General features: G+C 36.3%; 1 protein-coding gene and 1 pseudogene across 5 annotated transcripts in view; both read right to left on the bottom strand.

Annotated features, from left to right (window-relative positions):
- Positions 1 to 14,200, bottom strand: part of TET1 (tet methylcytosine dioxygenase 1) — a 136,458-nt gene that overhangs the window by 41,068 nt on the left and 81,190 nt on the right. For all 5 annotated transcript variants that reach the window (XM_040485206.1, XM_040485209.1, XM_040485210.1 and 2 more), the window contains 2 exons: positions 11,084 to 11,174; positions 10,437 to 10,530 (listed from right to left, as the gene is read on the bottom strand). In XM_040485206.1, the coding sequence (XP_040341140.1) occupies positions 10,437 to 10,530; positions 11,084 to 11,174 (185 nt within the window). The remainder of the gene's footprint in view (positions 1 to 10,436; positions 10,531 to 11,083; positions 11,175 to 14,200) is intronic.
- On the bottom strand, positions 1,432 to 1,580 carry LOC121037599 (uncharacterized; annotated as a pseudogene).

Below are 14,200 nucleotides of genomic sequence, written 5' to 3'. Positions count from 1 at the left end.
AAGAAATGATACAACTCAACATCCCCAAACCAGAAGAAATGAACAGACATTTCTCCAAAGACATAGAGAGGCCAACAAACACATGAAAAGATGCTCAACATCACTCATCATGAGGGAAATACAAATCAAAACCAGAACCAAATATCACCTCACCCCTGTCAGAATGGCTAAAATCAAAAACACAAGAAATAATATGTATTGGAAAGGAGGTGGAGAAAAATAAACCCTCATGCACTGTTGGTGGGAACACAGTGCAGACACTGTGGAAAACAGGATGGAGGGGCCTCAAAAAATTAAAAATAGAATTACCATGTGATCCAGTAATACTACTATTGAGTATTTACCCCAAGAATACGAAAACACTAATTCAAAAAGATATGTGCAGCCCTATCCTAATTGCAGCATTATTTACAATAGCCAAAGTATGAAAGCACCCCACATGTCCATTGAATGGATAAAGCAGATGTGTAGAAGATGAGGAATATTATTCAACCATTAAAAAAAAGAATAAGGGATGCTTGGCTGGCTCAGTTGGAAGAGTATGTGACTCTTAACTTTGGGGTCATGGGTTTGGGCCCCACATTGGGTGTAGAGATTACTTAAATAAATAAAACTTAAAAAAAAAAAAACCACAAAAACTGGGGCACCTGGGTGGATCATTCAGTTAAGCATCCAACTTCATCTCAGGTCATGATCTAGCATTCTGTGAGTTTGAGCCCCACGTCGGACTCTGTGCTGGCAGCTCAGAGCCTGGAGCCTGCTTTGGATTCTGTGTCTCCCTCTCTCTCTGCCCCTCCCCCACTCACACTCTGTCTCTCTCTCTCAAAAATAAACAAACATTAAAAATTTTTTTTAAAAATTACTAAATCTTGCCATTTGCAATAACAGGGATGGATCTAGATAGAGAGTATAATGCTAAGTGAAATATGTCAGTCAGAGAAAGACAAATACCTTTATGATTTCACTCATACATGGAATTTAAGAAACAAAACAAAGAAAAAAAATGGAGACAACCCCCAAACTAGACGCTTATCTATAGAGAACTAATGTTAACCAGAGGGGAGGTAGGCAGGGAATGAGTGAAACAGGTGAAGGGGATTAAGAGTATACTTAGCTTGATGAGCAGTGACTAGTGTACAGAATGTTTGAACCACTGCATTGTATACCTCAAATTAATATAACGTTGCATGTTAACTATACCTGGAATTAAAATAAAAGGGGAGGGGGCACCTGGGTAGCTCATTCAGTTGAGTGTCCAACTTCGGCTCAGGTCATGATCTCGTGTTTTGTAGGTTCGAGCCCCACATCGGGCTCACTGCTGTCAGCCTGTCAGCACAGAGCCCGCTTTGGATCCTGTGTTTCTCTCTCTCTCTGCCCCCCCTTCCACTTGGCTCTCCCAAAAATAAGTAAATATTAAAAAAAAATTTTTTTTTAAAGTATGGTTCCTGTAAGTACTTCAATACCAGGTCAATGTGTGGAGTGGATGGTGCAAGCTCCTATTCCATCTCCTTGCTCCAAACCCCATTTAATATAGGTACAGATACTATACCTGATCTTAGCCAAAAGGCCAAGTGACTTAAAACTTAATTTTAATTTTATATAGGGTTTTAAGTTTCAGTTTGGATACTTGACCTTGATTTAGTTTTGAATTTAATTTAATAGTTGCATAAATATAGGACTACATTACTTTTCTTAAGGAAAAAAACAACAACAACAACAAATAGAACAGTCCTTCTAATACAATCTCAGTTGTAAAGATGTCAGGTGATTAGGGTTCTGCACCAGCTCCACTGAAGACCTGGGGCCCACAGAAGGACTAGTTTAGAATCACAGCTAGGAGTAATATCTGCATCATGTATGGAGTCTATTACCAAGGCGAGATCATTTTTGAGTTTATTAATAGTCACAGGGGAGAAAAAATTGAGCAATATTTTCAGCACAAAATAATGGTGACCAACCAAAAAAACCAATAAATACAAACAATCAAACAAAAACAACACAACCCTTTGGTAAAGACAATTTAAAAGTACCTATGTATGATAATAAAATAAGCTTCAACCTTTGGGGATAATGACTGGGTACATGCGAGAGACTTCTAGGGTGTTGGTAATAATTGGGTGTGTTCTTCTTGATCTAGCTGGTGGTTACATGGGAGTGTTCACTTTGTAAAGCTTAAGTGCGCTATATATGAAGACTTGTGTAATTTCGTTTGTGTATATTATACCTGAATAATAAGTTTCCTTAGTAAACGAACTCTATAAAAGTAGTTCTAATGGTGGTCTTAATTCAAGAAAAATATGTTTTATAACAAAAAAAGGCAAGGACAGTGAAAATGTCTGTTCAACATTAGCTGAGAGTTAGCATCAACTTCTTGGCTTCTGCCTAATTTTGAATAAGGAAGCATAAATATTCTTCTCACATTATCAAGGTATCACAGAAACCAAACAAGTAGCCCAGGACATTATACTCCCTTTATTACACACCATAGTAATATTTCAGAGAAGTGCCTGATTTGGGGACAGAAATATGCAGCAACATGATACAGCCCAAAGACATCGAGGACAGAACCTTGGAACAAAGGAACCAAACAGGGAAAGGAAAGTATTCAAAGGTTATATACATATATAAATCCAGACAACATGGTTTGAAAACTTGTGGATACTTGGCTTTCTTCTTACCCTAAAACTCTGCTCACCTCAGACCAGAGCAGGCAATAAAATATTCACTTGTATATATTTACTGCCACACCTGCTCTACTGACCACAAAACAATCCTATAGAGGAGAATCCATAAACTGATTCCTGCCGTGAACTGATCAGGCACTGGAGCCATCTGGGCAGCGTACTGTTTGAATTCTTGTCCCTACTCCTCCCACCACCTCAGAGGCTTAAGAGCGTGTGCGTGCACACGCGCAAGCGCTCATGGAGTTAGTAGTATAGGGAGTTAACAGAGCCTACTGTATCCAAGAGACTCCATCCTTTCCACCAAAATCTACAGAGTAACAAGATAACTAGTCCTTGACAAGACTCACAGTGACATGACAGCAGAGAACAGAGTCAGAAACATCTGCGAAAGGCTAACAATTATGGGGGAGGGTTAATGACTACCTGGCAAAGAAAAGTGTTAAGAGCAAGGGCACAACAATGTCAGAAAGGCTCAAAAACCTGTCCTGCCCGGTTAGAATTTGCTGCTAGGATTTTTCTGTGTGACCATTAAAAAGAGGACCAATAAGTCTCTCCTTCAAGAAAAGGAGGCCAAGTGCAGCACAATAAAAACAGGATAGAGTTCAACCACTATGAACAAACGTACATGGAAAAATAGAGTGAAAAGATTTACATAAAAAATCACAATGTTTGATTTAGGTTAAAGTTGAATATCAAATACACGATAAGTGTACACTGTACAGGACGAAGAGTAAAAATGGAACACTGCAAACCACTAGTTAACTGTTTACTGAATTCCTTCATTTAAAATGATTGGTCTTCCTCTACCCCATTCCTTTACTTCATTCCTGCATAAAGCATCCCTGTAAGACTCAGTAACGCTAGTGCCATTCAAAATAATCTGCTCTAAAATCCTAAAAAAGGATGTAGACTATGGAGACCTAATTCTCTCAATTTTTTATTTGACCCGTATCAAAGTTCAAATTTGAGATGGACAATTTTATCAGACTCCAAGTTTTGCATGCCTCAGAAAACAGCTAATAATGAACACCACGGCAATACTATTCCAAGATACCAATTCAAATTCAAAATATTCAATATTCTATAAGACTTATTTAAGCTCTATGTTCATTCACTCAACAAAAAATTTTCAGTGTTGACTATGTGCTGGGCAGTGCTTTGGGCACTAGCAATGAACATATGAATATATTAAATAAGATAATTTGGAAATTTTGCAAAAAATAAAGTTTGATTAATATTTTGATTTCTCTAGGACATACAAGCTTTTACAAGACCTAGCTTTTCTTTTTCACAGATATACAAAATCAATTCTTGGTTTTGTTATCAAGATTACACTTTTGACTTCTCATTAGTAGACACCAAATTTTCATTAAGTTGCTTAGCAACCGTGCTTTACTTCATTCCTTATCTCTGGATTGCTTTTGTATTTGTGAAAAGTGCCAGATATGTATCACGATGTATTGAAATGTTCTTTTATTCTGAGATAAGTATTGCAAAAGGGAAAATAAGAAAGTAATTTTACTATAGCTGCTCCATGGAAAATGCTAACTACTCTTTTTTGTCCTTAAGAACCCCTGAAGACTTAAATCAATAATAGCAACAGAATGATGCTACCAAAATCTTTGAATGGTAGATTTCATTTTTGTCTTCATTAAAAAAAAAAAAAAAAAAGAGGTATACACTAAATTCTGTTAGTGTAATTATTATTGCTTAAGAGAAGGTTTGGAAGGTAGGAAGGAAGGATCATCTAGAATCCCACCACTTAACCCAACTACCTTGCTTTCTTTTGGATGACTCACTCTAGGGAGAGCCAGCTGCCATGTCCTAAGGATATTTTTACCCTTTGCTACTAAATAGGCAAGAAAGTAAAGGATTCAGAAATATGTAACAGGTATAGATTTAATGAACCCATGTCAATTGTCAATACCAAGTATTGGGAACCAGTCTCTGCTATTTGTTTCAGCAAATGTGCAAGGTACTATGTAAGGGCAAGATTCAAAATCATGAAGCCAAACAACATGTGAGTAATATGTGAGTAGGGGGAGGGCAGGAAAAGCAAGAAAATTATTACCACAAAAGTCAGGATGGGAAGTTCTTGGGCTTCCAGGAATCAAAGAATATTCTGACCTGGGTAGTTGCTTTATCAATGTTTTCTTTACAATTATAGGTAAACTGTACTTTATATTTTATGAACTTTTCTGTTGATATATTCCATAATGAACAATGTCAATACTTAACAGCATTATTTTGTTAATAAAGTTCACAAAGGACTTCTTTTCCTCCTTACAAAAATACAGGACTATGTTAGATTATATTAAATATTAACTATATTGGATAAGGCTGAGATAGATATATTTTACAATGCCAATATAGTGTCTTTAACATGATATTTTTAGTGAAGAAGAGATATAGAATATTGCTGTAGTCATCTCCAAGACATCTCCAATGATTGCCACCACCGAGTATTTACACACTTGCACAGAACCTTCCTACACTGAATAGGGTTCACTTGTGTAGCAACTTCCAAGGCTAACACCCTAAAAGACACTGTTGGGACGTCTGTGTGACTCAGTCAGTTAAGTATCCAACTCTTGATTTCAGCTCAGGTCAAGATCTCACTGTACAAGAGACTGAGACCCACAATCGAGCTCTGCACTGTCAGCTCAGAGCCTGCTTGGGATTCTCTCTCTTGCACCTCCCCTCTCTGTCCCTCCCTTGCTTGTGCTTCCCCCCGCCACCCCCCCCAAAAGACATTCTAGCTGTTTCCTTGTTATCTTTTGATTGACTTACTATGGCCATGGCAGGGCATGGGAAAACACCTAAGTCCTATGATAAGAAAGCGAGGCCTCTAGCAAACAACCATCAATGAATCTCCTGCAAATGACCTGGGAAGTAAACCTTCCAGCTCCACTCCGTACTCTCCAAATTTGCAGATGACTTCAACCTCATGAGAGACCCTCTTCCAGAAGCACTCTGCTAAGCTACTCTCAAATTCTTTTAAAAAAAAATTTTTTTAAGTAGGCTCCATGCTGAACATGGGGTTTGAACTCATGACCCTGAGACTGAGTCAAATGCTCTGCTGACTGAGCCAGCCGGCACCCCTACCCTCAGATTCTTGATCCACAAGAGCTCTATGAGATAATAAAAGTTCCTTGTTCAAAGCTACTAAATTTTGGAGTACTTGGTAAGCAGCAGCAGATAATACAGATTTGCCAATTAATTCCTTAGAATGCTCTTTATAAAACATAAACCAGGTAGATAACATATCCCTAATTAAAATACCTCAAAGACTTCATGTTGTTCATGGACTAAAACCCTAATTGCCCACTATGGTCTACAAAACCATTCATGCCCTGGCTTCTGCCTAACCTTTTTACCCTCACACGGTTCCATTCTCTACTTCTTCAGTGACTAGACTCCTCTGAGGTTATTAAAGAATATACTCTTTTCTATCACCTTTTTTTTTTTTTTTCTGTTTTCTCTGCTTAGGAATGTTCTTCCCTGCATTCTTGGGAGTATTCTTTGCATACTTGGCTCCTTTTTGTCTCTCAGTTCTCAGCTTAAATGTTCCCTCCCCAGAGAGGCCTTCCCTGATGACCCGTTCATGAGAAAGCCCTGGAAACTTCCCACTAAAGAGAGAAACAAGATAAGGAGGCCATATTTAAAGCAATATAAAACTGGAGTTAGTCTGTTTGAATAATTGTATGAAGTGAAAGAAATGGTATAAAATTTGAAAAGAATATAAATTTGTCACTACAGACTACATTATTGCACATCTGAGATCACAAGCGAAATAAACTGAAAAATAAGAAACAAAAGAAAAAGAAAAAAGAAGAAATATATAAACTCTGGGAAGTAAACTTTAAGACACCTCTGAAGGAGGGGCACCTTGCTGGCTCTGTCAGTGGAGTATGTGATTCTTGATCTCGGGGCTTTGGGGACTCTCTACGTGTTGGGTGTAGAGTTTACTTAAAATTAAATCTTTGAAAAAAAATTAAAGCACCTCTGAAGGCCAAAAGAATACCCTAGCCAGTGGAAAGGTATCCTGTGTAGGACAGAAAGACTAAGTATATTCTCGAAATTCTCTGTGCAGTATGGTTACAATAACACCAATAGGACTTTAGTTTTGCAACTAGACAAACTGATTATTAACTTAGGGGAAAAATAAACAAGACAGGAATAGTCAAGAGATTTCTGAAAATTAGAAGGAATTACCTCTACCAGATATTAAAATATATTGTGAAGTATATATATTTGTGTATATATACAAATATATAGTATATAATATACAAATTTTTATTTGTACTATATACAAATAGTATATAATATACAAATATATAGTATATACAAATATATAGTATATACAAATATATAGCATAAATATATTCTAAGAGTAATTTGATGCTTATTTGGGAGACCCATGGCAATGAGATAACAACAGAAAATCTAGTAGTATAAACAAATACAAATCAGTGGAGAAAATATGGACAATTAAATAAGTGGTGTTGGATGTCTGCACAGTCATCTGAAAAAATATAAGCTGTTATTAACATCCTACATGCAAAAAATGGATAAAATAATGCAGAAAAATCAAATCATTAAAATACGACAGAAAGATTTATCAGCTTATAAGCTAGAAGTGGTAAAGATTTTTCTAATTAAGACACAATACACTAAAGTCAAAGAACAGATGAAAGGTATTTACCTTAAAATTTTTTCATCTCCAAAATTTTGTTCAAAATTTAAAATTTGATTTAAAAATTCTGAACGTTAACAATAATGACAAGCAGTGGAAATACATCTGCAACCTTTATGACAAATGTCAATTTTTCAAAGGGGCTCCCATAAAATCAATAGAAGACTAATAATCCAATAGAAAAATTGGCAATCTGTATATTGTTTCCTACTTTAAAATGTTTTGCATCGCCTGTATTTTTCAAGAATGATTAAAACATAAAAATAAACATCACTTTGGCTACTGTTTAGATATATCTTCACCAAAACTGTTACACATAGAGATTGACTCATATGGGTGTTACATGGGGACTGAAGAAAGGATGTACTTTCACAGCTGAATTGACACAGTCTGAAAATCAGTGCTTGGCTAGGACAAGAGGTTGATCCATGAATGAGAAAACAGTCGTTCAAAACTAGTTGGGGAGCATTTTAAGGAGATTTTATTTAGTTCTTGAGAGGTGAGGTGGCCCAGCAAACATGTAGTTAGCAAGCCTAGTCTGAAACTGCGTGATGGCTGGAAGAACCCTGGCCAGTTTGTTCCCATCTACAAAATGACCGGTAGATCTTAATTCATGTTTGCATCCCTAATATCTAGCCCAGGGGCCGGCAATAGAAAGTATTCAAGAAGCACAGTTTCTTCACTTATTTTTCTCCTTCTGAAACTGTTTCTTTTCTCTTCTAAAACTCACCCACATTGTAACAAATTGAAGGCAAGTTATCTTGGAACTTGATTCTATTTCACATAACAGAAAACCCCCAAACAACACGTTTTTAATATGTTAACAAAAATTCTCTCTCATGTTAAAGAAATTCAGATTTAAGGGGCACCTGGGTGGCTCAGTTGGTTAAGGGGCCGACTCTTGATTTCAGCTCAGGTCATGGTCTCATAATTCATGAATTCAAGACCTGCATCCGGCTCAGCGCTCGTAGAGCAAAGCCTCCTTTGGATCCTCTGTCTCCCTCTCTCTGTCCTTCCCCCCTGTTCATGTTCTCTCCCTCTCTCTCTCTCTCTCTCTCTCCCTCTCTCAAAAATAAACATTAAAAAAAATTCAGATTTAAGAAAGACTGAAGTTAGTTTGGCAGCGCTCCTGGTATCATCAGGAACTCATGCTCCTATCTTTCTTCACACTAGAAAGTCAATCTGTGCTTCAAAAGTGGCTGTTGGAGCTCCAGTCATTAAATGAACTCATGTTCTATAAATATTTAGTGAAAGGAGAAAGACACAAAAGAGCACACACTGTATGAGTCTAGGTATATGGAGTTCATCAAAAAGACCTTTAGAGAGATAAAGGTCAAAATAGTAGTTACCTTTATGTGGTGTTATTGTCTGGGAGGGCCCTTCTGGCGTGCTAAAATGATTACATCATCATCTGGATAGCGTTAGACACAAGAATAACCTTGATATGTATGTACACCTAAGCATTTGGGCACTTTACTGTAAGATAACTAAACAAGGTAAATTCTAGATCTTTGAGTTTATCGGTATTTTGACAAGACTAGGAGCTCCACATAGATTGAAGAAAACAGTACTTTGGAGGCCCCTGGGTAGCTCAATTGAGTAAGTGTCTAAAGGAAGCTCAGGTCATTATCTCACAGTTCATGAGTTTGAGCCCTTCATCGGGTTCTATGCTCTAAGCACAGAGCCTATTCAGATCCTGTGTCATCCTGCCTCTCTGCCCTTCCCCCACTCTCTCTCTCAAAAATAAACACTAAAAAACAAAACAAAACAAAACAAAACAAAACAAAACAAAACAAAAAAACAAAGTATTCTAGAGTGTGCAGCTCTTGTGCTTTTAATTGCTTCCAAAGGTTTAAAAGTAACCAAGACAAATAGTCTACTACTAGAGCAGCTATGGGTGTGGCAATCGTCTTGCTTTAGGAATACCTGGGTTTAATCCTACTTTTATTTTGTATTTAATGTCTTTAATTTCTCCAAAAGGGGTATGAAGTTACTGACTTTGACCTTATTCAAAATCATAACAGAGTCCTTTTGTGAGGATTCAAGTTTTTAACATAGTACCTGATGTATAATAAAAGGTACTTGTTATTGTTATTATTTTATTACCATTATTACCAACATCAACTTTTTTTTTTTTTTAACAACATCGTCATCTTTATTAAAAAATGATGGCACAGGGATCTAAAATGATTCTACGATTGGGGCGCCTGGGTGGCTCACTTGGTTGGGCGTCTGACTTCAGTTCAGGTCATGATCTCATAGTTCGTGGGTTGGAGCCCCGTGTCGGGCTCTGTGCTGACAGCTCAGAGCCTGGAACCTGCTTTGGATTCTATGTCTCCCTCTCTCTCTCTCTTTCTCTCTCTCTCTCTCTCTCTGTCCCTCCCCCAGACATGCTCTGTCTCTCTGTCTCAAAAATAAATAAACATAAAAAAATTTTTTTAATGATTCTATGGTCAAAAATTCCAAATAAACTGGTTAATATCCTTGTGGATGTGAATGTCCTACTGAATATATATATTTGGCTAGGAACTTGTTTTACAGTTAAGAACTTCCCAAAGAAGTTGAATTCAGTTCTTCTTATAGTTCTGCATGTTTAGAAAACCAAAGTAGTCATGGGTACGATTTGGGGAGTATGTTATAAAAAAATTTAGTTTTGCTTTCAAAATTATATGATCCTCATTAAGGTGGTCCTATGGATAATGACTTGGAAATAATTTCAATACAGAAACAGATAACAGATATAAAGCAGTATGTATAATTTAGTACCATTTACTTATGTTACCTAACTACAAATTCATTAAAAGATCTCTAAAAGTACATAAGACACTGACAAAAGTGGTGACCTTGGGGAGCTGAAGATCACTAAGTAATAACTGGGAACTTTTGTTCATTTAACATAAAAAGTCCAGGCTAAGATAGAAAGCTTCCTGATTATTTCCCAGGGAATAATAAGGGTGGATACTTTTCTAATCCACATATTCATGGAAAATAAATTGATTGGTTTTATATGTGGAATAAATCTAGTTTTGAAAAATGTGTAAGCACAAAATACTTACCCACTTAGCAATTGGACACCCATGAGAGCTTTTTCCTTCTTTTCCCGTGTACACTACAATTTCTATCCTTATTGCGTTTCCTTTTTGACCATACCTGAGTACAAAACACAGTGAAGGGAAAATAATTGCAATTAATTGCGATATACACTTTTGACATCTTAATGTACATAAGATACAGCTTTAAAGAAGTACAGAAATCAAACACTCCTCATAATTTACATTCATTAAAAATGTATTTTTGTGTGGCAGATATTTTTATTGTTATCCCATTCTGCTTACTCATCCTTAAAGATCACTCTTTTAAAAAATGGACTGGCTCCAAGATAAGCATAAGGAATGTGAATGCAGTGTTGATGGAGGTAATCTGAACTATCACTACGATTATACAGTAATAGAAAAATAAGTATTTCTGAATTTAACAAAGACAGCCTTGCTCTGTGAGTGTCTTGTTGAGGGCCCCAAGGCTCATGTGATGAGTGACTCAGCAGGGACACCAGGACACTATTCTTTGCCTGGGCCCTAAGAAACATCCAACTTCCACTCCTGAAGGTATATATATACTTCTCATTTGTTCCAGAGATAATTTCTCTGCATTGAGTCAGGTCCACAGTAATGAAGGATTTTAACAGGGAAGGATATTTCCTCACCTATTCTCCATGATTTCCCTGATAGCAGCAACACTTGGTCCTGCCCCAAGGTGTGTATAATATGGGCCTTTGTCTTTTTGTATAACTCGATCTGTGGAAGGAATAAGATTATTAGACCCAAAGCTTTACAGAATTGCATAGGGGCAAGGAGGATATAGTTTTATTATTTGTTTTCGAATTCAGAACAATGAATCTTGACAAGCTTTTGGAAAGATTTAATAATTAATGTCTAGGACAATAAGCCCTAGAATTTCACTTGTTTCTTTCTTTCAGCTCCTAACTATTTCATTCTCCCTCTAAGAATCAAAGGAGAAAAATATTTTAAGATGTGGGTCATATTTATTTTCCTACCTCCTGCTTTAAAAGGAATCTATTAATAATTGTGGTACACAATTAAAAGTTATGAGAGCAATACATCTTAAAGCCCTGGCCTTACAATCCTATTAAAATCGAGCCCTGCAACTGTACTGCTAAGAATTTATTATACTATACACTTGCCTAATTATATATTTATAATGCAAATGTACGCAGGAATGTTCCTTGTCACAATTATTTGTAATATCAAGAGAAAAGCACATTTAGCATGTCATTAAATGATAGGTTGAATAAATTGTGCGATGTTTATATAGTGGAAAAATAAAAAAAAACTATCAAAACAATAATATTTAAGCAATGAAAACCCTGAGATTTCATATTTTTAAAAGCAAGTTGCAAAAATATACTATATAGAGTATTTTAAGTATATTTTAAAAGATCCAAATTTTCTAAAACTGTAACCAAAATTGAAATCAGTAATAATGTTAATTCATATAGAAAAACTCTGAGGATTTATCGTTAGAATATTATACTGTAAGAAGACATTTGCATCATATTTCTGTCCTACCTGAAATTTTATGGGTGTGAATTATATATTTCATAAAACCAGTATGTTTAACTTGGCCTCTCAGAATCATGTCTAGCTGGAATCGCTCAGGAATGCATTTCTGGCTGTGGTGCATCTATACTGACTGAAAGGTCATTATGATTGGACATCGGATACAACATAAGATTACTTTTGTGGCTTCCTAAGATACATTGAACAGATTTTAAGTTATTACTGATGATCTAAAGCAGTGGTTCTTAACCAGGGGCGATTTTTCTTGAGTAGAAAATTTGTCCAACCTTCTTGGTTGTGACAACTGGGCAGGGGTGTGTGTGTGTGTGTGTGTGTGTGTGTGTGTGTGTGTGTGTATTACAGGCCATGGATGCCATTAAACAGGCTAGGTTGCAGAGGACAGTTCCCCTACAATAAAGAATTATCCTTTCCTCAAAAACTTAAACATAGAACTACTCTACAACCCAGCCATTGCACTACTAGGTATTTATCCAAGGGACACAGGTATGCTGTTTCGAAGGGACGCATGCACCCCAATGTTTATAGCAGCACTATCAAAATAGCCAAAGTATGGAAAGAGCCCAAATGTCCATTGATAGGTGAATGGATAAAGAAGATGTGGTATATATATACGATGGAGTATTACTCGGCAATCAAAAAGAATGAAATCTTGCCATTTGCAACTATGTGGATGGAAGTAGAGGGTATTATGCTAAGAAAAATGAGTCAGGCAGAGAAAGACAAATATATGACTTCACTCATAGGAGGACTTTAAGATGCAAAACAGATGAACATAAGGTAAGGGAAGCAAAAAGAATATATAAAAACAGGGAGGGGGACAAAACATAAGAGACTCTTAAATATGGAGAACAAGCAGAGGGTTGCTGGAGGGGTTGTGGGTGGGGGATGGGTTAAATGGGTAAGGGGCATTAAGGAATCTACTCCTGAAGTCATTGTTGCACTATATGCTAACTAACTTGGATGTAAATTTAAAAATTAAAAAAAAAAAATTATCCTATCCAAAATGCCAATAGTGCTCAGTTTGAGGAGGCGTGATTAAGAGGTTAATTACTCTTACTTTGCTAGAACACAATACCTGCATGGAAATCTTTTACTCTTAGATACAATCATCACACTTGGGATGATTTCTGAGTGAGTCTGCTTTTTGTTTTTTCATCACTTCCCATTTCTACACAATGAGCACAATAATCTTGCATGTAATGATTATAGGAAAACATGTAAGTGACGATGTATAAAACAATTACGTGTGTACTGCCGATGTTCAATAAACTTTAAATGCTTAGTTGTGTCTCAACTCCTACCCTGTGACTAGTTACTATCTCTACAGAGTTTTGCAACTAGACAATCATCCTACTGAAATTATGCACACAGTAAAATTATACTAGCTCAGTAAAATTAGACTAAAATATAAATTTTAATGGCATTTTAAATTACAGATTTTTTTTTCCATTTCTAATGATATTAAAAACATTACCGTCCCTTTTTTACTTCAGATTTTTGAAACAAGAGGAAGGTAGGCTCTCAAGTTGTGACTGTCTTTGAAATCCAGTTTAGTCATTCACTAGCTGTGAACTTCCCTGTGACTTAGTTTCCTCATTTGTAAACTGGAGTTAATAAGCCTTCCCTTTGTAGGGATGTTGTGAATATAACAAGTCAGGGCCATTGTACTGTATCAGACTTGGCAGTAAAAGATCTGGAATGGGAATCATCATTATTACACTCTTCTGTACTTGGTCCAAGAACCTCTCATTCATTCTCCTGTTTCGACCCCACTCAGCATTGTCACCCCTTTTCAGATTATGAGATCCTTCCAAGAAGAGCTTATCCCTGGTACCTGGCACATGCCAGGCTGTCTAAGTGGTGTTGAATGATGAGCGGAGAAATAGAAGGATTGACTTCAGAATATCAAATGTACTTTAGACAATCAAGAGCAAATAGTCATGGCTATATACTTCACTAATTTTTCTACTGTGGTTTTGAAAAAAAATCAGAATGATATAGTTTATCCTTCCAAAAAATCCTTTACCCATTCTGGAATGTACTAACCAACCACCTACTTCTGACAAAAAAAACTTCCCTTGTTCAAGGCAAATCTTAAATCTTTGTGATTTGGGGCTATATTTTAAGACTTTTTTTTTTAAAGACTTTTAATAATCAAACCTATTTGAGTTCAGAACAGGTTATTTCACAAATTTTGTCCTCATAAGCTGTATAAAAGCTGA

Source organism: Herpailurus yagouaroundi, unplaced genomic scaffold, assembly GCF_014898765.1.
Source record: "Herpailurus yagouaroundi ecotype Mexico unplaced genomic scaffold, PumYag 163, whole genome shotgun sequence".
Lineage (NCBI taxonomy): Eukaryota > Metazoa > Chordata > Mammalia > Carnivora > Felidae > Herpailurus > Herpailurus yagouaroundi.
This window is presented reverse-complemented; position numbering and strand designations above follow the sequence as displayed.